Genomic DNA, 25876 nt, shown 5'->3' on the forward strand with positions numbered 1-25876 from the left:
GTTGTTTTATTTGAAATTTCCAGCATAAAACTTTTTGTTTTTTGTTTTTTTAAATATGTGTATTACAATTGACTAGTTTTGTAGCAGTAGTAGTAGTAGTAGTAATAGTACTTGTTTTACTTAAATCACAAAAGAACAATGAGAAATAATGTAAATATTTATAGTGGGTATTTTAATAGGGAAAAGGATGAATTTTTGGTAAATGGGAATTTTTGGAATCAGTAGATATAAGATAGACAGCTTAAAGTTGCAACAAATTGAATTCATCCTTTTCAAGGTGAATTGAATGAGCTGAATGTTGTGAATTTCAAATGTGAAATATGTAAATCTGAAATGTTGAATGTGCCATTGGGAATGAATGGTGAATTTTTGGTTGAAAATTTAGAATTTTGTGAAAAACATAATTTTTTGGAATGAAAAAAAATGGAAGCGCCCGTGGTATGTATTTGGGGAATTCATACGTTGAAGTTGGAACGATGGCCAAAAATGCTGTCATCTTCCTGATGCTCTCCTGTTGTACTTGCTCCCACTAGAGGCAGAGAAAGATTGCACCAGTGAGCATAGCATCCTCGGTTGGTTCTTTTAAGCACGTGAAATCAAGATTCCCTTTTTACGAGAGGCAGACTGTGTATTGTGTGTTTTGCGAATGGAGATATTTATTTTAGCCCGTAGTCTAATGGGTGCTTATTGGTGTACATTGCTAAATACACTTTTAGAGGTGTTTCCTACTTTGCTTTCTTGAACAGACCCCAGTTAGTGAGCACCCCGATATTGCTCAAGGGGAATAATGGCTGCTCAAGAGCCGTCTCCACCATCTTCGCTGGAAGGAAACAAACCAGGCTTCCCAAAGAAAATTTTGGCCAACAACCTGGAGGACAAACATTTGTGTAATTCTTGCCTGAAAATCCTGCGAAGGCCCTTACAGGCGCAATGTGGACACCGCTTTTGTTCGTTCTGTTTCAACCAAATAGTGAGGTGGGTATCGTGTCATGGTGGCTGACGGGCTAGCGGTCGTACATTGATTTACAACTGGCTACTGAGCCTTTTTAAAGCATCTTTTTAATGCTCCTCTGTGTATTGTCACAGGCAACGAAATACAAGGTAATTGTAATATTCATATTACAAACACATACTCTGAATTCGGCCAACGGACATTGCTGTAATCACAACTTTTATCCTTTTTAAAAGACTCTGCGGATAGCTTGTGTTTCCAAGGTTCTCATGTTCACGTTGACCATGATTTTGTATCTCGTTCGATTATAATAACATCTCTCAGCTAAATTTAATATCCCTGAAGTGTTACGGCACATCATTTATTTATTTATTTATTTATTTATTTATTTATTTGTATACTCATCGATTAGCTAGCTGACCAACATTCAAACGTGTTCCAATCATCGAATGAATATTAAAAACTGCGTATATAATTTTGCTTTGTTACCTATACCGTAGCACAGCAAATTTTAGTTTTTTAAGGGGGGGGTATGTCAACCACAATATTGACTTATTGTCATTGTTGAAAAAAAACAAAAACCATAATAAGTTATTCAAAAACTATTTCGCAACATGTTATAAAAAAGCAAAATAAGCCAAATTAAAAACAGTCCCAATGTATATAATATGATTGGCCATTTGTAGTACAGTGATCAAGTGATATTGTCTGAGGTATATTCGTATAGTGAATTTCAAAGAAGCTAGTAATTATTAATTTCCGCGCTTCTTGTGCCCCATATAATAATTTTAATAATTTGTGATAATCTTGTAACCAGCCTAGTGGTAGAGTGTCCTCCCTGAGACTGGAAGGTTGTGGGTTCAAACCCTGGCCGGGGTGTTAGATCACCAAATGATTCCTGAGCGCGGCACCACTGCTGCTCACTGCTCCCCTCTCCCCCAGGAGATGGATCAAAATCACATGAGGATGGGTTAAATGCAGAGGACCAATTTCACCACACCCAGATGTGTGTGTGACAATGACCATTGGGACTTTGACTTTTAACTTTAAGTATAAATTGTCTATTTCTTGTAACACATTAATCTGAGTTAAATTCTTGTGTACAGTGTTCCCTGAATTATCGCAGGGCTTGCGTTCCAAAAAGTGGCTGCAGTAAAGGAAATCAGAGAAGTAGACCTTATTATAATTTTTTTAATTTTAAGGGTTTTTTTTTTTTTTTGGGTGGGGTTATGTTCCTATTATGCGGTTATGAGCCCCCTTCCATCCCCAAACGGTGTCCTTCCTTCTAAATACTCTTATACAATTAAATACAATTAATCGATTTAACTGCAAGCTGCAGGCTGTAAGAGGAGCATGCTCTGCCCCCTGGCCACTTTTTAATTTTACCCCAACATGGCTTTCCTTAACTAGAATGTTGTGGTGCATATTAGCCAAATCCTGATGGGTTGATGCAACCCTTTTTGATGTTATTGTGCAAAAAACAAAATTTGGTAGCTGCTCATCTTGCTGCTATTTTCCCGTTGTCTTCGTTGCCATCTTCATCTTCTTCGCTCTTTTAAGGTCGCGAAGATGATACACTGCCAGCGGTAACTGGTAACATGGCAACATGGTAACTTACTTTCACTCTGATCAATAACAAATAAGGCACGCATTAAAAAACTAGGATTGTGTCTTTGACTAAAGAATGCAGATTACAGTTAAGGTAAGTTTTTTTAAGACAAAATTTGACCAAATACTTAACAGCTATTTGCCGCTGTTTTATCTTCTTTGTACTGCGGGGGGTGATTAAACATTTCCCTCTCCCAGAACGCAACTGTTAACTATCTAGCTTACACGGCTGGACTTGTTTTAAAGTGCCGTTCGGTTATTTAGAGTCCACCAAAAACGGTGCCGGTGCGCAATGTCGGTGCTCCAAACGGGGACTTGGTGTGTCAGAACACATTGCGGGTAAGAATGGGTGAATGTGAGACTTTGAAAAGTGCTTTGAACACCATAGTTTTGATAAAAGCCCCATATAAGTGCACTCCATTTGCCGTTTACCATTCCTACGTTGTACAATAAATTAAAATAAATGCATGATACACTAACACCCCCAAAAAAATAATTGAAACAGTGAGACTGCGAAAGGTGAACCACAATAGAGCAAGGGAACACTGTACAGTATCATACATTTATTGCTATTCACAACCATTGACACGGTTGATAGGTTTTCTTCTATTTTGAGGACACAAATATTTATTCTAATACAATCAATGCAAGCAATCATTAATGTGTGACACGTTGAAGGTGGTTTATCAATAACACAAAATATTTACTGGTGGAATAATAATGTGTTGTCGTGTAGTTCTGGACCTGAGAAATGCAATGCTTGCCTCAAAGAAGACTTATTCGAGGAACCCACCTCGATTCTCAAACAAGGAGGCGTAAGTAATTTCTTTATTTCTTACTCTCACTTGTCTATTGATTACCGTAATTGCCGGACTATAAGACGCACCGGATTATAAACCGCACCAGCTAAAATTCAGGGATATTTCTTTTTTTTTTCTTACATAAGCCGCACCGGACTATAAGCCGCACTTGCACACGAGTTTTTTACAAAGAAAGACAGTACATAGAAAGCCTTTTTAACGTTTTAATAACATACTTGAACATGTCTTTCTAAACATTGCCTGTGACGCAGCAGTAGTACCGCAGCAACGCGGAAGTGTGCACGTGAGTTATTAGCAAAGAAAGACTGGACACAAAGTTTTTTTTTTAAAGCTTTAATAACATACTTTAACATTTCTTTCCAAACACTGCCTGTGACGCGGCAGTAATACCACAACAACACGGAATTAACACAGCAAAGTCACTGAGACGCGGCGGTAATGGCGGCGGTTACACAGCAGCAACACGGTAGCACAGCACGAACAGGGCTGGTTAAAAAAAACATACCAGTAAATGTACAAAAAGAGCCGTCTTCATCTTCCTCCTGTGCACTGAAACCAAGTCTTCCTCCTTAGTGTCCGATTGGAATAGCGTTAGATATCCTTCGCCTCACACTTTCTCAGTCTCTCTTTCGTCGTCGGTTTTATGCATTTCTTCGAGTGTGAAGAGGTTCTGTTCATGCTAATCTTATTCATGCACGAAGCGCTACATCATATTAAACTAGCGAGCGACACGTATAGCTTAAAAGCGGCATCATATTCATTTATTTTATCCCCCATAATGACGGTTTGTGTATAAAAGCTTCCTGTCTTTGTGTGAATGTGGGTGTGTGCGTGATGCGCGAGACGATCACGTCTTCTTCGGCGCATTCTCTCTTCTTCGTCTGTCTCGCTCTTGCTTCCTGCTAGAGCGCCCCCTGGAGAGCGGAGGCCGTAAAAATCCATAAGTACTCTCCAGAGTAGACACAAGATAATGTCATCAACATCGACTGCCTTTGGCTTAAAAGCTTCATCATATGCATTTATTTTGTCCCCCATGATGACGGTTTGTGTATAAAGGCTTCCTTTCAGTAATGTCCGTCTTGATCGCGTGATGCGCGAAATGTAAACAAAAACTAGCACGTCTTCTTCGGCGCATTATCTCTTCTTCGCCTGTCTCGCTCTTGCTTCCGGCTAGAGCGCCCCCTGGAGACCGGAGGCCGTAAAAATCCATAAGTACGCTCCAGAGTAGACACAAGATAATTTCATCAACATCGACTGCCTTTGGCTTAAAAGCGGCATCATATGCATTTCTTTTGTCCCCCATGATGATGGTTTGTGTATAAAGGCTTCCTTTCAGTAATGTCCGTCTTGATCGCGTGATGCGCGAAATGTAAACAAAAACTAGCGTGTCTTCTTCGGCGCATTGTCTCTTCTTCGCCTGTCTCGCTCTTGCTTCTTGCTAGAGCGCCTCCTGGAGGCCGGAGGCCCTAAAAATCCATAAGTACGCCGCGCCCCCGTTTAAGGTTCAAAGTAACCTTCTGAATAAAATGCATTAAAAGTTCACATTCATTACAACCTGTTTTTGGTGAGCAAAATGTCAGAAGAATTGAATTTAAATGCTGATTGATTGGGTTTTAATACAATGCAGATTACTTCACTGGTTTCTTTTATATCAAACAAGTTGTTATCAAACAACTTGTTTGATTTAAAAGAAACCAGTGAAGTGATTAAAAAAAGGAAAAACAAGATGAACTTAGTACAATTACAATGCAGATTGTCCAAACAGCGCCACTGCTTTGTGTAATCTCTGAGTGATATGGCAGAGTAAGAGAAAGGGTTTAGAGCACAGGTGTCAAACTCAAGGCCCGGGGGCCAGATACGGCCCGCCACATCATTCTATGTGGCCCGCGAAGACAAATTGTGCATCAAATTCGTGTGTCATTACCAGAATTGCAAATTGTCTTCACTTTTAATAATAGCTTTTTTTAAAAATATTTGACCAGTTTTTACTCGTCTGATTTGAAAACGAGTTATTTGTCAGTTTGTTTTGTAGCTTTTACTGTATATAATAGTGTTAAGAGTAAAAGTGATCAAGTCATCACAAAAATCACGAAAAAAATCTTATATAAGCCGCACCTGACTATAAGCCGCAGGGTCCAAAATTTTGGAAAAAAGTCGCGGCTTATAGTCCGGCAATTACGGTATATGGAACTAACATGACGTAGATCAGGGGTGCCCAAACATTTTCAGCTCGCGACTACTTTTGAAATGACCAAGTAACAAAGATCTACCTACTAAAAAAAGTAATTTTATATATATATATATATATATATATATATATATATATATATATATATATATATATATATATATATATATACATACATATATGTGTATATATACGTATATGTATATATGTATATATATATATATATATATATATATATATATATATTTATATATATATATATATATATATATATATATATATACATATATACATACATATATATGTATATATATGTCATCGGGAAAAAAAAGTCCTCCCATTCCCTATGAAAGTTATAGTTTAAGAGAAAAAAAACAGGGTTCTGACAATTGGAGGGAACTCGCGAGCTAGCGTGTTAGTGTTGCGTTGTTAGCGCCGTTGTTTGCGCACGCGTCAAGTGCGAAAAAAACCCGAAAACATTTTAATGTCACACGATCGACCAGTCGTGGCCAGGCGATCGACCGGTCGATCGCGATCGACGTATTGTGCACCCCTGACACAGATGATGAAATGCAGCAACGATTGATTGTAAAGAGCAAACAAAACAAAAACTGTACTTGCTTACTGCTTATGTTTTGCACCTTGCAGATGTATTATCATGTACTATTATGATCCTTAGGAAAGTACGTCAAAGTAACACAACCATTCAAAATGTAGCCAACAACACACATCAGCCTGCTAATGGACAGGATTCCCTGATGTTCCCTCCAGGCTTTTCCAGACAATGCAGCTCGGAGAGAAGTTGAGGCCTTGGCAGCTGTTTGCCCCAATGAAGGATGCACATGGACAGGGACTATTAAAGATTTTGAGGTATACTGTAAATACAGAAATATAAAACCCAATTCTTCCTTCACTCAATTCAAATGGGTGCCTTCATAAATTTTTCATAGGGTCACTTACACTTTTGGGGTGGCATACACAAACCAAGAGCCAATTTTTGAAGGCTTGTGAAGTCAGTGGAGTGTGGGCGGGGGGTTGCGGGTGTCATAGAGGAAGGTACTGAAGAGCCCTCAATTGCTCCTCATCCTGCATCATCAGTAAAGACAGTCCCACTGAAAGACAAACATTTCCAAGTGTTTGTGAACATAGAAAATTCTCGTCAGGGTTTGTTCAAGGTCACAAACATTTGCCTGTACTGTTTTTGTTGAAAGAGAATTTTGATACTCATCCTTGAGATAACAAAATCCATTAAAACTGTGGGCAAATGTCTGCGACCTTGACCAAATCCTGACTTGAACACACGTTTGTGTTGTTCACAAACACTTGCAAATATTTGCCCCTCAGTGGGATCAGTGAATATTTGTGTTTGTGGTGCTGCTGGTGTAAATGCAAAACCATTGAGAGCATTTCTATCATGCTCTCCCTGCTTCTGAGGTGGTCAGATGCAAAGATTATAATTTCAGCTTTATTTGAATTTTGTAATAAGAAATTCCCAGTCATCCAGTTCTTGATGTCTATGAGCCACATCTGGAGTTTGGCATGCTGGCTGGTTTCATTTGTTCCATTTTGGTGTTGCCTGCACAACAGTGGAAGTCAAGAATGCTTTCTAATCATAATTTGTGAGGGAATCAAATGTAAAGAACGAACAATGATGGGCCAAGCATCCCTGTGGTACGCCATGGCAAACTTGTACACCCGCAGATTATTTATCACCAATGGACGTTAACTGTAAGTGATCCGACCAGTAGTACTTGAACCAATTTAGGGCCAATGATGTTTCTGTATAAGGATTTTATAATCATCGCTGCACTAATCTAACACGGGTCACCAACCTTTTTGAATCTGAGCTACTTCTTAAGTATTATTAATGTAGAAGGCTACCAGTTTCATGCAGACTTCTGAAATAAATGTGCTCAGATGCCTTTTAATAATTGTATGTGTTACAATTCATAATTAAGGATATTTGTTTACATACTATAGGCACTGATAATGCTGTTGATGATTTTCTAAAGTAATGAGGAAACTGATATATTTCAAAATTTTCAAATCGTCATATCGACAACAGTCCCAGAAAATCACAATTTCTCATTACTGGAAAGCTATATTTATAGCAGGCCCACGGACTACTCATGTCTTTCCTTGGGGGCTTACTGGTGCCCAAGGGGCACAATGTTGGTGAGCCTAATCTAAGAGGAAAAATACAGAAACAAGCCCTTTGTCTGACTCAACAAGATAATTTGAAACATAAGCTGCATTCTAAACTGATTGAAAGGCTCTCAATTACTGTTTTTCAAAAATCCAAGACCATCAAGTCTTGTCCAGGGTTTACCCCGCCTCTAGCCTGAACTTTCCTAAATTGCTGAATTTGAACCCACAACTTCAATGAGACAATTGGTATAGAAAATGCATGGATGACATAAGTACATGTAGAAAATAATATTAGCAAAGATAAGCTGTTGAAGCAAACATATAAACATATTTAAAAAAAAATGTTTGCTGGTGTTTACTTACTCTTCTATTACATCCAAACTTTCAAATAAAGCATCCTCCTCTGCCTGTTTAATGATTTTAAAGTATTCATGCTGATTCTCTGCAGGCCTGCCATGAGGGCCACTGTGACTTTGCTATCATCTTGTGCCCTTCCTGCAAAGAGTTGATGAGAGCCAACGAACAGGAACGTCATGATGAGCGAGAATGTCCTGAGAGGACACTCAACTGCAAATACTGTAAAGAACCATTCCTTTTAAAGAACATCAAGGTGAGATGTAGATTTGTTTTTCTGTAGATGTAGTTTTGAAATGTTATGCTATATTAAGACTAAGTTGTTAGAAGCAGTCTCTGTGGATGTAGTCGTTCATGAAAGCGGCGTGGGTTCACATGAGTTTTTATTCAGCAATTGTGTGAATGTGAGATCTGTCTGTTTCTATCTGGAATTTAACTGTCTAGTTGACGAGTCCATGTGTCCTCTTTGTTGTTGAATCGGCAATTACGTGTTTTGGCATTTACCAACACGGACGACTTGCTGAAATAACCAGGTGGTTGCTAACTGCAGTCATATAGCATCAGTGCCTCAAGCATGTGGAGCTATTTTAATTGACAGGTACAACGATGACTGGCAACATATGCAAGTGTATCCTCAAAAATAACAAAAGCAAAAATGCTTTGAACCTATCTGTAAACTCATCCACTAACCCTGTATGTTGAAAAATCCATCCATCCATTTTCTGTACCGCTTTGTCCCCACGGGGGTCACGGGCGTGCTTGAGCCTATCTTCGAGCAGTTGCTGGTGTAAATTCACCACCTCGGGTTAATTTTAACACCTGCAAAGTGTCTTTATGCATCCACACTACCCAATGTCAAAATAAGTTGCAGTACAAATATGTAAGATCCGGCAGGTGTCCTATTGAGCAACAGAGTGACACAGTATCAATACAGTTTGCCCAATGTGCTGACACACTTCATGAGGCCTTATAATGCCATTGCCTTCATTATGCCACTTTCACAACTGGCTGGTTCACCCAGCGTTTCATCGTGGACATGCATTTATTCTTTTGGCTATTCAGATGTTGAGTGGTCATGCAGAGTCTTTGGACCACCTTCAAAATTACATGACAGCAAAATTGCCAACGATATACGATATATAATATGGACAAAAGACAAGTGCCTCCCAGCCTTGCTCTGCGTTTCCTACACAAACCTCTCATTTCTCTACGTATTCTCTGGGCCATTCCTTCAATTCATCATCAGCTCCCCAGCATTAAGTCAGAACCTCAGCTTGTTGCCAGCCATGCTTGTGTCCTACCCTTGGTCTCGAGACGTTTCTTCTCATTAAGCATCCCTTAAGCCTTTATTAACACTCTCACCTTTGCTTTTGGGTCCTCTGCAAGCATTCATTTTGTGAGCCATAACATGTTGAAATACGACAACCGAGTTCCCAGGTTAGCCCAGTAAATCCCACGGCTTGTATAAATAGAAGATCAAATTAATATAAAATAAATCCGATAAAGAGATTAGGACGATGCTTTTTCAGCGTTCAAATGTGTGCAAAGATGCAATGAAGCACAAAAGATTAGAATTTCATGTGTTATTTACAAGATCATTGTGTTCAAGATCAAAATGTTCAACATGTAGGGATGCATGGACACGAGACAATGATGATAGTTTTACCACATACTAGCAATTGAAGTCAGGAATAATGTTTTTTTTTTTTTTAAATAAATCTCACCCAAAAATAATGACTACTTTTATTATTTCCAAAATAATCTAGCTCCAGTGATTATCCACCCATGGAGATCGTCTTATAAACTTAATTTGTGTGCTTCAATCTGAGAAAAGCAGCTTTCATTGCTTGCGAAGATTGTTGTCTGTATTTACAACCACAACAGCTCAAACGCCCATTTCAAACTATGTGCAGCTACGAAAATACCAAAACGAGGGAAATCCCCCTTTTTCGCACAATTGGACTTCACTTTGTCAGACTTGCACTAAGCATGAATATACATACAGCCCACAGAGTTAATCTTTTGAGTTCAAACAGGTTCTGCTGAAGGGAATTTGTTATTGTAGTTCCGGTACACATCCGAGATCTGCTGAGGTACCGTGTTGGTTCGCCTAATGCACTGATGACAAGAATGTCGATGGATGGATGGATGGATGGATGGATGGATGGATGGATGGATGGATGGATGGATGGATGGATGGATGGATGGATGGATGGATGGATGGATGGATGGATGGATGGATGGATGGATGGATGGATCTTTAGTGCATTCAGGTTCTGTGTTGCTGAAGTTTGACTCTGTCGATGAAGAAATTGTCATGGTCACAAGAACTATTCAGAGTTATCACTAACTCTATTGTTACTGAGGGTTCAGTACAGGGCAAAATATTGAACCGTTTGTTCTGCTTTGCACTGGACAAGAAATTACACGGCTCAGACAGGAAATTGGGCGTCGGCATACGAGGTGGATTCACTATATTTCAATATAAAACCGTTTTTGCAAACTAGTTTTTTTGTTTTAATTCACGAAAACATGACATATGTACAACCTACAGATGTATCCATTTCCACTAACAACATAACTGGGCATAAGTCGGGTATTTGAAAGGCAAAACACAAGTTCGAATAAATTAAACCTGACCAAAAAAACACTATTTAAGCATAAAACGTGCTTAACCGTAGTAGAGGAGCCAAAGTCCTGGAAATAATGTCCCAAAAGCATTTCAGTGTGAACAAAAGAAAGGCTATTGTTTATAAATAGCTCTATTTTACTCTCTTTTTATCGTGTGAGCTCAACTCTTCAACGTGCCCCCCCTCCTTCCCACGTAATCTTATGGTCTTGTGGGCGGAAATTCTCGGAGACGCAATGCAGTCAATCGCTGCCGGCGTTGCGCAGAGAAACCACGCCGCAGCCGTTCCGAGCACGGTGTGAGCAAGGCGTAAATCCGTCTTGTGCCCATGAATCCAAAAGCTTCTCCTGAGAAGAAACTGAAAGCCTATGCCATCCTAGACGATCAAAACATTAGGTCGCTTGCCAGATCATCAGTATTTGACACGTTCAGCATAACAAAGAACTTTTTTTCCATCTAAATTGAGAACCTGAGCTGGTTTAGAGGAAGGAGAGCGTACAACTTCATTTTGGAATCTGCAGATTGTAAGTCACGTCGAGAGCTCAAAACATCAAGTGTGACATGTTGCCTGACAACAGCAATGAGATTCATTAATGTTGTTGACTCTCAGTTTTCTTCTGGCAGAAGTAACGGCAACTGTAAACTTTCGTCCACTCATCCCTGTCTCAAAAAATTCCAGACTGTCCGGTCATTCTCACACCTGCTACCCTCGTCACACATAAAATTAGATTGCCACCTACGCCTCAAGGAAGCTTTGATAAGAATGAATTATTTGAACATCTCTCAAATGTTTTTGGGCATCACTGGAGAACACAATATCCTCCAACACGACAAGGACGAAGGAAATGGCAATCAGACGCTCTAAATCTACAAAAGGAAGATCATGTTCTGCTAAAAACAATTAAGCCCAATGAAACCATTGGCCCGTGGGGCTTGTGGTTGAGACTTTTCTTGGTCAAGATGAACGAGTCAGAAAGGTTGCAATCAAGATCACTTCTGGAGGAGCTTGCAAAAAACCTTTTAAAACCAATAACAGAGCCTGTACGTCTATGTAATGGTTAACAAGGACATCATGCCAAAGAATTAGAGGTGACATAGATTTCAGATGGGGAGTGTTTTAGTTAGGGTTATAGTTTTTCCCTCTACCTGCAGGAGGCGCTGAGTTTTTATGCTAATTTTGTGAAGACAAAGGCCGATTCAACCGGTTTCAACTTTAGGATTCCGAAGTATGGGTTACTAAACTTCTTACGATTCAAAAATTTCACTTTTCATTCCCACTAAATTAAATTTTTTCCTTCTAATTTCTACGTTTTTTTTTTTTTTTAACCGATTCAACCTGTTTCAACTTTTAACTGTACATCTTATGCCTACCTATTGCAAAACTTCCCACTTACCAGATATTCCAAATTTTAAACTTTAAAATTCACGCCAAATTTGACAAAATTGCCTTTTTCCCTTCTAATTTCTACGTTTTCTGACCAATTCAACCCGTTCCAACTTTGAACATCATTCTGTAGCATTTCCTAAGTTTTTTTTCAACCTTTTCTCCTTCACACGCAATTTCTACAGAAATTGCAAATCCTAGTGTTAAGACTGTTATAGTGTCAAACAAGCTGCACACTTTAAAGAAATGGCTGATAGCACGTTGTCATGGTGTAATCTACATTAAATCGCTTTCTATGTTGTTTCACAAAAAGCATTGCTTGTAAGTATAAAGTGTAACTGTACACTTAAAAGAAATGGCTGATAGCATGTTGTCACGGTGTATTCTAGATTCAATCACTTTCTATGTTGTTTCACAAAAAGCATTGCTTGTATTTTGTTTAACGTGATCATTAGACACTATTTTTTTTTGCAATTTGTGTACATACGTACTTGTACTCATGTGATACATTTTGATTACACTAGGTTTTGGTCTGTCAAGTACACACATTGATGTCATGAAGCAAATAAATGTCATTTCAACGTGTTAATTTCTACTGTTAACAAAACACATTATAGTCACGTCGCCCACCGCAGGAATAAAGCAGTCTGCCCCCGACACCCACACACTCTAAAAGTGTTTTTCTGGCGCGTATCCGAGCTCTGCTGTGATTGTTTACATCTGCTTGTGTGAATTGCGCGTACGACACATGGAGTTACACAGGTACCACTGCCAATGTACACACTTTCATTTTAGCCTTAGAGACGAAAAATAACGTGAAAACGCTGCTGAAAAATCTGTGTTCAAGTTAGGCTCGCTACGGCGAGGATGGTGCGCATACAAATGTACCTGTACTACAAAGACCAAGATTCCTTGTGGATAGAGCAGTAGCGTGCGTGGTTAGGAGGTAACCCGATCGCGGTTACAAGCCGAGATATTTGGGTAAAAAGAGAGCTAACCCAGGGGCCTTGTTTTGATTTTTAAAAACCCAATAAAGCACATATTTGGGTTTCTGTGCGTGTTTACATGTACTTTAAAAACGTGAATACTGCCAATATTTGGGTTTTAAAAGGGTTATTGTCTGCATGTAAACGTAATCACTATGGTACCAAATTTTCCTTTTGTGTCAAAATTGAGTGTCAAAATCCTTATTTGTTAAATCAATCCCAGAATTAAAAAAAATGGATATTTCAATAGAAGCGTACGGAAACCAAGGCACGGACCCTACTGTAGGTTATCTGTACTGTTGCACCCCTAATTAGTTTTTGACATCTTCAGAGTATTTCTTTCCATCTGTATTAATATTAAAATTAATGAAGTCATAGTTGGACTGTAAGGGCGGCTCGGTGGCGCACTGGGTAGCACGTCCGCCTCACAGTTAGGAGGGTGCGGGTTCGATTCCACCTCCGGCCCTCCCTGTGCGGAGTTTGCATGTTCTCCCCTAGCCCGCGTGGGTTTTCTCCGGGCAGTCCGGTTTCCTCCCACATCCCAAAAACATGCTTGGTAGGCCGATTGATCACTCCAAATTGTCCCTAGGTGTGAGTGCGAGTGCGAATGGTTGTTTGTCTCTGTGTGCCCTGCGATTGGCTGGCAACCGGTTCAGGGTGTCCTCCGCCTACTGCCCGATGACGGCTGGGATAGGCTCCAGCACGCCCGCAACCCCCGTGGGGACTAAGCGGTTCAGAAAATGGATGGATGGATAGTTGGACTGTAATTAGACTTAGACTTAGACTCAACTTTATTAATCCCTTGGGAATACTCCTTCAGGGAAATTCAGGCCCCAGCAGTATCCATACCACAGAGCGGGTTTACAAAAGACACACAGATGGGATACTATGTCAGAATTCTGATTGAATTGTTCCTTTGTAATTTGTTTTTTAGGCTCATGATGAAATTTGCCCGAAGTACCCAATGATCTGTGAAGGTTGTGCAAAGAAAAAGATACCCAGAGAAAAGGTATCCCAAATATGGTCTTTAAGTTATTTTCTTTAAATTCATAATTCTCATTTACTCTCATTTCGTTGGGGATCTAATTCGACTAAGCAATCTGTAGATCATTAGCTTCTTTAATTTTTTGTTTTGCAGTATGTGGACCATATTAAGTTCTGCAGTAAATTTAAAGCACCATGCAGATTTCATGTTGTTGGCTGCGATACGTCTGTAAGTAGACATTTTCATCATAATTTGCTGTGTGTGACACTAGCTAACGCAACAAATGCTGAATCGTTATTCACCTTAACTTATTGATCTTGTCGTATTAACACACTCGTGATAAGACCATAACAATGTATCAGAACTTTCATGATGACGGGAAACCAAGAATTATTCAACAGTCATTACAGATTGCTGTCAAAATTCAAAACATTTGATTTTTTATTGGTTTGTACTACTACTCTGATCTAGACTGACCATGTAGAAGCATTGAGACCCGTGACACTTAATTACTGACGGTTATGCTACTTCAAAGTACAAGATACAAGGGGATTGAGAAACAATCATTTTACCACCTTACCAATTGACACAGCATGCCAAAGACGACAATATTGTCGACACTGCCAAAAAACTGAAAAAGAAATTCAGTATACTATTTACTTGTTGATGGTAGAAACCCATAATTAAAAAAACAAAGATCATAATAACATAACACTCTTTTTTTTTTTCTTGCATAATAATTTACATTTTGGGGCATTTCATGACAGTTGACTGCTGCATACCATGTAACATGAGTGACTGTTGTTCGCACATTAGTGGTACAGTGGACCTGTGGGCTGCTTTTCCTCCCCGACTTAGCAAATTTGAGAAGTTTGAGTCTGAGGAGCACATTTGCTGTTAATTCCCATTTTCTTGACCTTGTTGGGACAGTTGAACTGTGGGCCCTCCGATAGCTGCACCCAGTTATGACTATCCCCGGTTATCAAACAATCCCACCGGGACATTGTATCGGGGAAAGTTAAAATTGTTTAAAATATAATTTTTAATTACATTTTACTTTTTTGTATGGTTTAATGTTCGTAATAAATTGAACATTAATGGTGCATGTATACTCTATGCTTAAAGTTCAATTATTTATTTGCTGTGTGCTTGTAATGTTGTTGTTGTTTTGCTTACATATTGTACATCATTATCACATTATTGTTTTCTGGGGTCGTGTATTCTAAGGGTTACCAATATGGTGCCCACGAGCGTCAGTTCTAAAAATAGTTCATCAGTGAATGGTACACTGTGATTTCCTATGAATGTTGTAAAGTTAATTATTTGAAAATGATTTATGAAATTCAAATGTTGCATATTAATATGTACCTCTTTTCTAACTTGTTGAAATTATTACCATAATCAGTGTGTTTACATAGAAGAATAACATTAACAACAGGAACGTAATTACCTAAAGATAATTTAAGCAGTTTGGTTATGGCAGAATTGTGTGTCAAATTGGTGGAACCTTGCATGATTCAGTACTCAAGAAATACACTATAGCTTGTGTCACAATAGTTGGTGACCCCTGGTGCTTTCTAACAGAACTGTTTTGTTCTAAACACATTCTAATCTCTTCTCTAATATGCAGGTGGAGAAGGAGAAGATTCATGAACATGAGCGTCAATGTTCGTACGAACACCTTAACCTGCTTCTGCATTTCATCATGGGCATCAAAGTGAGCCTGGAGAGCCTGCAGCCTCAGAGCCTGGAGGTAGCTGGCCACAAGCTACAGGAGCTCCACCAGTCCCTGAGAGATTTAGAACTCAAGATGAGCCAGCTTGGTGGAGGTGGTGCTGGGGCTTCCACCTCCATCACACTACCCAGCACTGTGGGTGCTACCCTGGAGCTGCAGCTCCAAGGTGAAAAGACCAAGGTTTTTGAGTTGAGCCGACGCTGCCAAGAGCTGGAGCTAAAAATCAATACGTTCGAGAACATCGTTTGTGTCCTCAACCGAGAGATGGAACGCTCCTGCACCACCATGGAAGCCTACAATCGACAACACAGACTGGACCAGGACAAAATTGAGATTCTCAACAACAAGGTGACAAATAGAACACTGGAAATGTCTTTATACTAGTCAAATAAACTATTGATATTGTCTAGTAAATGTAATTATTAATGTTTGTTAAAGCAGGCATAATTCTCTTTTTGCTTGTTGCTCTTCTTTATGCATGACATGAAGCTAAAGCGGACAATATCTACTTAACAGTTTTTGTCCTTCAGAGGTAGTACCTGTAATTTCAGGGCCATAACAGAGGCACAGCACACCTCTTTAAATTAAGGATATACTGCAACTCACAGTCGGAAGTTTACACACCCACTCACTTTATTTGCCCCGTTGTGTTCAAATCAATTGCCACTAACCAACAAATGTTTTATATATCACTACATACCGGTGTAGTTATCTTATTGCGCAAGATGCTATGTCGCGGTGTGAAAACTCACACACTTGATGGATTCACATTATTGGAACCCACATTGCTGGATTGTGTTTAAAAAGCGTTAGTGGCTTTCTTCAAAAGACAAGATATAAAAAGGAATATAGAAACAAATCACAGCAACCGGATACAATTTCATGTGCATTGAAGTGTATTCATTTTTTTCCCCAATTAGTGTTTGATTATTTTTGTTTACTGCTGAGATGGGCTCCAGCACACCCGTGACCCTCATGAGGATAAGCAGTACAGAAGATAAATAAATGTATGTTATTTATGACTATAAAAAACAACTCAACAAAGAATTTCACACAAGAATGATTTAACGTCGTTAATTTCCACAGTAAAAGCAGATGTCTTATTTTGACTAAACACGAAAAAATAAATTTGTTTGCTTTCATGAAGGACAAGAGGAATCAGGTAATTATGACTTGTGAGAGCCTGAAATAAAGATTTGGACAATATTGTTAAAACATGTCTCTAAACGATTACTCAATTATAAAGATGCGAGATGATTAGTTTGATAAATGGTTTGTTTTTGATTAATCAATTACTTTATATATATATATATATATATATATATATAGATAGATAGATAGATAGATAGATAGATAGATAGATAGATAGATAGATAGATAGATAGATAGATAGATAGATAGATAGATAGATAGATAGATAGATAGATAGATAGATAGATAGATAGCGATATATATAGATAGAGATATATATAGATATAGATATATGACAGCTTATTTATGTGTGGTAAAGGTTCGTCAGCTGGAGAGAACTGTGAGTCTGCGGGACTTGTCCATTGTAGAGATGGAGGGGAAGATGAGGGAGATGTCCGCAGCTACATATGATGGGATCTTCGTGTGGAAGATCTGCGATTTTACAAAGAAGAGACAGGACGCTATCGCTGGACGAGCTCCTGCTATGTTCTCTCCTGGTATAATTATCTGATGATTAAAAATGTTTCTTGTCATAAAGATACTGATGAGTTTTTCTTGTAACAACATATTGTCATGTTTTCCAGCCTTTTATACAAGTAAATATGGCTACAAGATGTGCTTGCGTATCTACCTAAATGGTGATGGGACAGGAAGGGGGACCCATTTATCTTTGTTCTTTGTGGTGATGAGAGGACACAGTGACGCACTCCTTAAGTGGCCTTTTAATCAGAAGGTAAGATTCATAAAAGATAAAAAGTAAAATTTCATGACCAGTCTATATTTTGTAGTTTCATTTATAAAAGAAAATCTAGAATGTACACACTGTGAGGATTACAATGCTCTCGGTCAATCAAAATGTTAATAAACCTTAAACTTGAATATTTAAGAGAGTAAAAGTGAGATCCTGGCTTTCTTGGTAACATTTCTATGTGTACAATTATTTGGCGACAATTAGTGTGCAGAATTACTTTGCAACTAAAGTAAAAATGGAAATTTTCCATTGTCACTTGTTTATTTTCATTTGTTAAAGTGAAAATAACAAACGACTCAAAATTTACACATTTAAAAAAAAAAAAAAATCAGTGACCAACACAGCCACCCTTCTTCCATCCATGGAGTCTGTCAGCTAGCTTCTTGATCTGTTGTTCAATAACTTTTTGTGCAGCAACAACCACAGCCTGACAGACATTGTTCACAGAGGTATACTGTTTTCCTTCAGCGTAAATCCTCCGTTTAGGAAGTTCTCAATAGAATTAAGGTCAGGTGAAGAAGGGGGGGCCACGTCATTATTCTTTAAGGCCTTTTACCGGCGAGCTACCAAGTGGAGTACTTTGATGCATGCAATGGAATATTTTCCTGCATAACAATCATGGTCTTCTTGAAAGATGCACTTATTACTGTACCACTGCTTGAAGAAAGTGTCTTCTAAAAACTGGAAGTTGGTTAATTTGAATACATTTTTGTTTTAATTTTAGAGTTAATTTGAAGTCTATATGGAACTCAAAAAGGTCCAGCTCATTTTTAATAATACCATACCAGTACCCATTCTCCACCTTGCTGGCGTCCTATTTGAAGTGGAGCTCTGTGGCTGTTACTGGTCCAGCCATGGGTCCAGCTGGCCCGTCAAGAGTCACTCTCGTCTCATCAGTCCATCGGATCTGTGAAAGATCAGTCTCCTGATATTTCCTGACCAAGTTTTGACGTTTCAACATGTATGTCTTGTTCGGTTGTGGTCAGGTGTCAGCCTTTCGCACCCTGGCCATGTCTCTGAGCACTAAACACCTGGTATTTTTGGGCACTCCAGGTAGATTTAAGTTCCGGAATATGGTAGCACTGGGAGAGAACGGGTTCCTGGTAGCTTTGTGTTTGAGTCTTCTCAAATCTTTGGCAGTTAATTTGCGTCTTTTTTTCCTTACCATGTATCTTGCAACATAGTTGACTATTTACAATGAAACGTTTATGGTTCTGTGGTCACGCCCCAAAATCTTTGATTTGATTTGTTTATTTCGGCAAATACATAACGCGCTTATTACAGTCATTTCACATTTGTTTGACCTGACTTGGTGAAAAGGGAAGCGGGAGGAAACAATTTTGCTTAAACCTTAGCAATTTCAAGAGTGCTGTATCCCTCTGAAAGAATGTTTACAATTTGTTACCTTTCAGAGTCACTTATATCTCTTTTTCTTTTTTTGCCCCATTTTGCCTGAGGATAACAATCTGCCTCATAATTAAGCACACCATGAAATAGGGTGTTGATCTGCTGAGGCCTCACCATCCTCCATCCATCCATCCATTTTCTGAACCGCTTAGTCCCCACGGGGGTCGCGGGCGTGCTGGAGCCTATCCCAGCCGTCATCGGGCAGTAGGCGGGGGACACCCTGAACTGGTTGCCAGCCAATCGCAGGGCACACAGAGACAGACAACCAATCGCACTCACACTCACACCTAGGGACAATTTGGAGTCTTCAATCGGCCTACCAAGCATGTTTTTGGAATGTGGGAGGAAACCGGAGTGCCCGGAGAAAACCCACGCGGGCCCGGGGAGAACATGCAAACTCCACACAGGGAGGGCCGGAGGTGGAATCGAACCCGCACCCTCCTAACTGTGAGGCGGACGTGCTACCCAGTGCGCCACCAAGCCGCTTGCCTCACCATCCTTTATAACACAAATACACATCACATGTTATGCTTGTATTGAGTGAGCATTCAAGCTTATACAGCATAGAGTTGGAAAATATGCGTAAAAATGATAATTCAGTCAAAATACGCACTTGCCTAATAATTCTGCACACAGTTCACATAAGTCACAGATGGTGTTCGGGGTACACTTGCCTGACAGCATGGGATCGATTCCAGCTGTGTATGTAGGTGTGATTGGTTTTCTGGCTTTATGTGCCCTACAACTGACTGGCTAGCGACCAGTTCAGGATGTAGTCTGCCTTTCGCCTGATGGAAGCTGGGCTCCAACACTCCCCGCGACCTTGAACAGGATAAGCCGTGTTCAAAAAGATGGATAATGCAATCAATATATACAATCAACTATGATATGTTGGTCTGTGCTTGAGAGAGTTCTATAATCATCAGAGGGACAGAATGTGAAAAAAATTAAAATCACATTATACATATTAACTTATATATACACACACATTATTATTTTATTTAGGTGGCACAGTGGCGCACTGGTTTGCACTTCCATCTCACGGTTCAGAGGTGCAGGGTTCGATTCCTGCCTCGGTCTTCCTCTGTGGAAGTTGCATGTTTTCTCCATGCTTCCGTGGGTTTCCTCTGTGGACTCCAGTTTTCTCCCACATGCAAGACAGGCCAATTGACCACTCCAAATTGAAAACTGCCAAATTGAGTGTGTGTGTGAATGGTTGTTTGTCTGTGTGCCCTGCGATTGGCTGGCCACTAGTTCAGGGTGTCTTCCGCCTACTGCCTGAAGTCAGCTGGGATAGGCTCTAGCACGCCTGCTGTACTGCTGTACAAGGTACCACTGTCTAATAGCGCCTCTGATTTTTGCATATTGGAACCGTTGTTTTAAGCAAAATTGCCACATCTGTACCCAGGTCACCCTAATGCTGCTCGACCAGAACAACAGGGAGCACATAATCGATGCTTTCCGGCCTGACATCTCATCCTCATCCTTCCAGAGGCCTGTGAGTGATATGAACATTGCCAGTGGCTGCCCGCTCTTCTGTCCGCTCTCCAAGCTGGAATCTAAAAACACTTATATTCGCGATGACACCATCTTCATCAAGGCCATTGTAGACCTCACTGGGCTCTAGGTTTAAAACAGGCATTTGCATTACCTCTAAATGACATTTTTCTTTAGGGTCTGTTGAGTTTTGTTGTCATCTGGCAATATACAGTATAAGAGTTGGAAGTGTAACTGTCACTATTTCTCATAGTGTGCCAATCAAAGACAGTGTTCTAAAAACATTAGCACAAATATGATTTCCCACTTGCTGAGTCTACCGGTACTTAATCAGTACCGTATTTTCGCGACCATAGGGCGCACCATAATAAAAGGCGCAGTCTCAGTTACGGGTGCTATTTCTGTATTTAACGTATACATAAGGTGCACCGTATTATTGGGCGCAGGCATGGTAAAACATACGCTAGCTTAAAACATACGGTAGCATGCATTCACATTGTTTTAAAAAGGCAGAAGGAACAAGGCTGAGTTCAGTTGTACTTAATGTTTTTTGATCAATCCTCATCCACAATTCCATCAAAGTCCTCATCTTCTCTGTCCGAAATGAACAGCTTGGCAGGAGCAAAGCTGAGTTTGATTGTACTTCATTGAAGTATTTAGCGATGTTTTTTGATCCATCAAAGTCTTCATCTTCTGTGACCTTAAATGAACAGCTCAGCAAGTTCTCCAAACACGCCAGATTCTCTCTCCTCATTTTCAGAGTCAGTTTCGTTGCCGTGCGGCTCCTCAGAAATGATTTTGCGAAAGCCCGAACAACAGTGCAAGCAGACATGTTAGCCCAAGCATCCACAGTCCATTCACATATTGTGATGTAACTCACTCGACGCTGCCTCACAGTTTTTGTAAAGCTGTGTTAGCCATCTGTCATCCATCGCTCCCATGACGCTCGCAACTTCACTTTGAACGACTTTATTACACCGGTGTCCAATGTCCAAAGCTCGTGGAATGATAGCAAGCTCCAAGTTTGTTTGCTCAACTTGTTTTTTCACTGCGGCTGTGAGACGGGCGTGCATGGAGTCACAGATCAACAAGGACGGTGACGCGTGGAAAAAAAACATCCGGTCTCTTTACGTACACCTCACTTAGCCAATCTCATTTTCTCCCCGTCCATCCAGCCCTTTTGATTTGCCTTATTGATGACTCCAGGTGGAAATTTTTCTTTAGGCAGCGCCTTCCTCTTGAAAAGGTGTCAGTTTCTGACCATGAGCATGGCAAGTTAGCGCTATAGTAAAAGCTGACTTCTCAACAGTGTGGTTCACCGGAATGTCGAAAGTAAGCGGTACCTCATCCATGTTAGTGATATTGTTGGACTGCATGTGTTTTATTAGAGCGGAAGATGGCCAGCTCGTTTTGGAACATAAGGTGTCCATTTTGGAGAAAATGTAAGACTTTTAGGTGCGCCTTATGGTCGTGAAAATACGATAACTGGTAATTTTTTAATTGACAAATATAAATTAGCTAGTTAATTAAATGAATACAGTGAAATGACATTGGGCCTGCTTCTTGTAATTGAAGCTCATAATGTTAAGATTCAGAAGTCAGACCAAGATTCACTTACTACAGCTCACATTAACAACTGTTTGTTTCCTTCAGCAGATGTGCTAATTCTCTCTAGGATGCAATGACTTTTGATGCATTGAAGACCAAAACAGATACCAACTCATGTGCTGTTCATTTTTGCCCTCACTCTCACAAAAGAATTGCAATGTAGCTGCATTAATTTAGTTTATTTGCATTTAGGAGTAGTATTATGTTACCAGTCATCATTTTCAACACTTGATTGCAGTGATCACTTTGTGGTTGTGGATTTTACTTGAATTCCATGAATTCTGAGTGCAGTACTTTAGTCATGAATGTTGTGTAGTTTGTGTGGGCGTTTGTGTGTGTGGGTCAGAAAATGAGTGTTTAGTTTTATTTATTCTTGATTTTAGTAATAATAGTAATCAAGCTGAATTGCCAAATTCCACCAGATTAATTCATTTTGACAGTTCATATTGCCATATTTTGCCATTTATGTACAATGACCATTTTACTAATACAGTAACTAACTATATGTACTAACAACTATTGTTATAACCTGAGGTTATTGTATATTCGAAATGTACACATACATTAAGGTAATTTGGGACTTCTAGGGATCTTATGTCTTTTACATCTACTACAATAATATTTTAGTGTTTAAGTATGATCAGTCTCAATGAAGGAGTAGGAACTCAATGATTGATTGACATTAACATCTTACATGTTGCATCATTAAAAGTCTGTATGTACATAAATGGACATTGACAACAGTTCTTGTAATTTTTCTTTACCATTTTAAAGTAAAACAAAAACTCCCAAATAACTAAACAAGTTGGAGCCCAACTCTCATTCAAAGTCAGCCGATATAGACTCAGTTGTCAGTTGAATAAAATAATGGCAGTGAAAGAAATCCCGTTTGTCTCTGTGGTGATTATATGGAAAACTTTGAATTTAGACTGCACCATTAATAATCTTTACAAAGAGCTACTGTATATGAACACGTATTCAAATGTAAACACATGCTATACATCTGCAGTTATTGGTGTGCTCAAAAACACAGTAGCTCCCAAAGCAGTTAATGTGGAGCCAGTTCACTATGTACCTTCATGAATGATGTTTCAGTGTGTTGACTGAAAAGGAGTTTGGCAGTTTAAATGAATGCTTGCTGCAGTGTTGGTGTCTGAATAGCTATCAGATATGAAGTTATTAAATGTTCTTTCATTCACCATTGTTTGTTTTTACTTGGTTCCTATGTTTGTATAATAGTGTATAATAGTGTGATCGCTCGCTATGCGTGAGGAAGGCCTTTATTAAATATTAGGCATAATTACTTTTTAAAAATGATTATTTAGATACTGCAATTGACAGGCAACCAATCCAGCGTTCACCCCACCTCTCTCCCAAAGTCAGTCGCAGAAGGTTCCACCTTACTCATGACCCCAGAAAAGGATGGATGAATGGAGATATGGAGTAAATCTGACGAGGTTTACTTGAGAGCAATCGAACTAAAATTTCAAGTTTGTGTTAGTATTGATGCTTTGAAAATAATCATGATATCATCCTATCCACATGAATGTTATAATTTGGTTTGTTTGTGCTTGCATTTGTGTTTTGATATGAGACGGGCCTTTTTTTCCCCATCTAACCCTGAGTCTTGTGGCTCCTGTCATCGTTGACCATATTTTGTCAATATTTAAATATAATTGGCAGTTCTGCAACATTACTTGGCAAGTAAGAACAGTTTTTGAATCATTTTCTTGTTTACATTAACAGATGTATGAACGTTTTGCTCCTGCACAAAGATGTGGAGGCTTGAACTGTAAAAGTGATCTGATAGACCCGAGGAAGCTGTTCAAAGTGACAAAAATTATCTAACTGAAGTAAAAAAAAAATATATTTGTTGTTTTAAACTTCAATGATCTACTATTTGCATTAAAAGTGCCTGTTTAATTGTGTTTTTTGTTCCACAAACTCACTGAATTGTGAATGTGCTTTTATAACAAATCAATTTTTTGTGGATTTTCAATTGTCATTCTTTTACATTCTTTTACATTTTTCTTTGCTGAAGTGGCAAATATTGTTTCAACTACAGAATTGAAACATGAATGTAATAAATAATTTTAAGTGAGCTATTGTCATCTCTATATACGCTTTTAAAATGCAAATGGCATTCAATACCTACACGCAACATACACGCATCATATTTTAGGTTGGATGGGGGTGCGCAAAAACAGGTCTTCAACCCAAAGACAACCACCCGGCCACAACAAAATGAGATGTAGGGTTTAATGCTTGTATTGCTGTCAGGGCCTGCACCGATACCAAGATACAATTTAGTCACAGAGCAGATCTGTAAATATTATCCCATTGTTATGATTCAACACTGCAAGGAGACCCCAATGGATTTCAAGTCCATCGCCTAAACCATTCGGTGGCTATGCGGCAGGCTGTAAAGTGTTTTCCGGATCCAAACATTACGTTAATGTTAGTGCTTACTGACACCAAGTGGCCTGACATACTAGAACAAAGTTCAGGAAAACCTTTCTGTTAGAACAGTGGTTCTTAACCTTGTTGGAGGTACCGAAGCCCGCTCCTTTCATATGGGCATTCACCGACCCCCGATGTACAAGATGAGCCATGCATGAACATCACCTTGTTCAAAGAACAAAACCAACACAACACAGAACTCACAACAAATTACATACCTGCAAATCAGTGTGAATTCTGCTTTTGCCTTTTTGAAACCAGTTCAGATATGCATCATCACAGATTTACACGATAAATCAGGTGTGTTTGGACCTCCGCAGTGGAGGCTCTGCCGAACCCCTGAGACCGACTCACCGAACCCCTCGGGTTCGATTGAACCCAGTTAAGAACCACTGTGTTAGAAGGATTCAGACCTTTGCAAGGAGACCACAAATGACTTCTTATAGTCCATCACATTAACCTTTCTGCCACAATAATGTCAATGTTTTGCTTTTGTTGCTGACTTGAGCATCAATGCAACAACTATATAATTGGAAAAAATACTGTCGGCAAGACTCAAACGGCATGGAGAACTTTCAATAGAAAAGGTCCTAACCATAGTTCATAATTTTATTTTTTGATAAAGGATATTGTTGACCCCACGTCAAAATTGAAAAACAGTATTTTTGCACGCATAATAAACAATAAGAAAAAAAATCTGTTTTGGAATCAGTTACATAGCATATCATTGTTTTAAAGATTTAAATCTATTCTAGTCTAATCTACAGTATTAAATGTTCTGCTTGCTTTGGTGGCTTGCGGCACATTCACAGTACTACAATTAACATTTAACAGCCGGTGTCTGTTGTCTGCGTTGTAACAGTACTTACTTACTACACTAGGTGGCAGGATAAGAGAGAAAAATAAGTAAGATATTTATCATCTCTCACCTTTCATGAATCACATTAATTCACAATCACATAGTAGTGATAGTAGTAGTAGTAGTAGTAGTAGTAGTAGTAATAGTAGTAGTAGTAGTAGTAGTAGTAGTAGTAGTAGTAGTAGTAGTAATAGTAGTAGTAGTAGTAGTAGTAGTAGTAGTAGTAGTAGTAATATCAGTTTTATACAATTGTCCTAATTACAAATTCTCACACGTTTCCAAAACTCTTCACACAGTTTGCACAACATCTGCC

General features: G+C 39.2%; 2 protein-coding genes across 8 annotated transcripts in view; both read left to right on the top strand.

Moving 5' to 3' along the window:
- Nucleotides 1-20468, top strand: part of LOC125965748 (Golgi-associated plant pathogenesis-related protein 1) — a 206018-nt gene extending 185550 nt beyond the window's left edge. For all 4 annotated transcript variants that reach the window (XM_068650152.1, XM_068650154.1, XM_068650155.1 and 1 more), the window contains one exon: nt 19431-20468. In XM_068650152.1, coding sequence (XP_068506253.1) covers nt 19431-19645 — 215 coding nt within the window. In that variant the 3' untranslated portion in view covers nt 19646-20468. The remainder of the gene's footprint in view (nt 1-19430) is intronic.
- LOC125994759 (TNF receptor-associated factor 2) lies at nt 529-24345 on the top strand. Of its 4 annotated transcripts, XM_049764269.2 has the most exons (10): nt 529-975; nt 3297-3375; nt 6341-6439; nt 8166-8327; nt 14005-14079; nt 14209-14283; nt 15686-16138; nt 17301-17478; nt 17566-17714; nt 20548-24345. In XM_049764269.2, exons 1-10 carry the CDS (start codon nt 788-790, stop codon nt 20764-20766), a joined length of 1677 nt encoding a protein of 558 aa, XP_049620226.1. In that variant the 5' UTR covers nt 529-787; the 3' UTR covers nt 20767-24345. The 4 variants fall into 4 exon arrangements, with proteins under 4 accessions (XP_049620226.1, XP_049620227.1, XP_049620230.1 ...); XM_049764270.2 differs by lacking the exon at nt 14209-14283; XM_049764273.2 differs by lacking the exon at nt 3297-3375.
- Nucleotides 24346-25876: the final 1531 nt, after the last annotated feature.

Source organism: Syngnathus scovelli, chromosome 3 (genome assembly GCF_024217435.2).
Source record: "Syngnathus scovelli strain Florida chromosome 3, RoL_Ssco_1.2, whole genome shotgun sequence".
NCBI classification, from domain to species: domain Eukaryota; kingdom Metazoa; phylum Chordata; class Actinopteri; order Syngnathiformes; family Syngnathidae; genus Syngnathus; species Syngnathus scovelli.

What these genes read in the sequence shown, in the direction of transcription:
- LOC125994759 (XM_049764269.2), top strand. Translation starts at nt 788, where the DNA reads ATGGCTGCTCAAGAGCCGTCTCCACCATCTTCGCTGGAAGGAAACAAA. An exon ending in GGACTATTAAAGATTTTGAG is followed by an intron (nt 6,440 to 8,165) that starts GTATACTGTAAA and finishes GATTCTCTGCAG; the next exon opens with GCCTGCCATGAGGGCCACTG. An exon ending in TTGAGATTCTCAACAACAAG is followed by an intron (nt 16,139 to 17,300) that starts GTGACAAATAGA and finishes TGTGTGGTAAAG; the next exon opens with GTTCGTCAGCTGGAGAGAAC.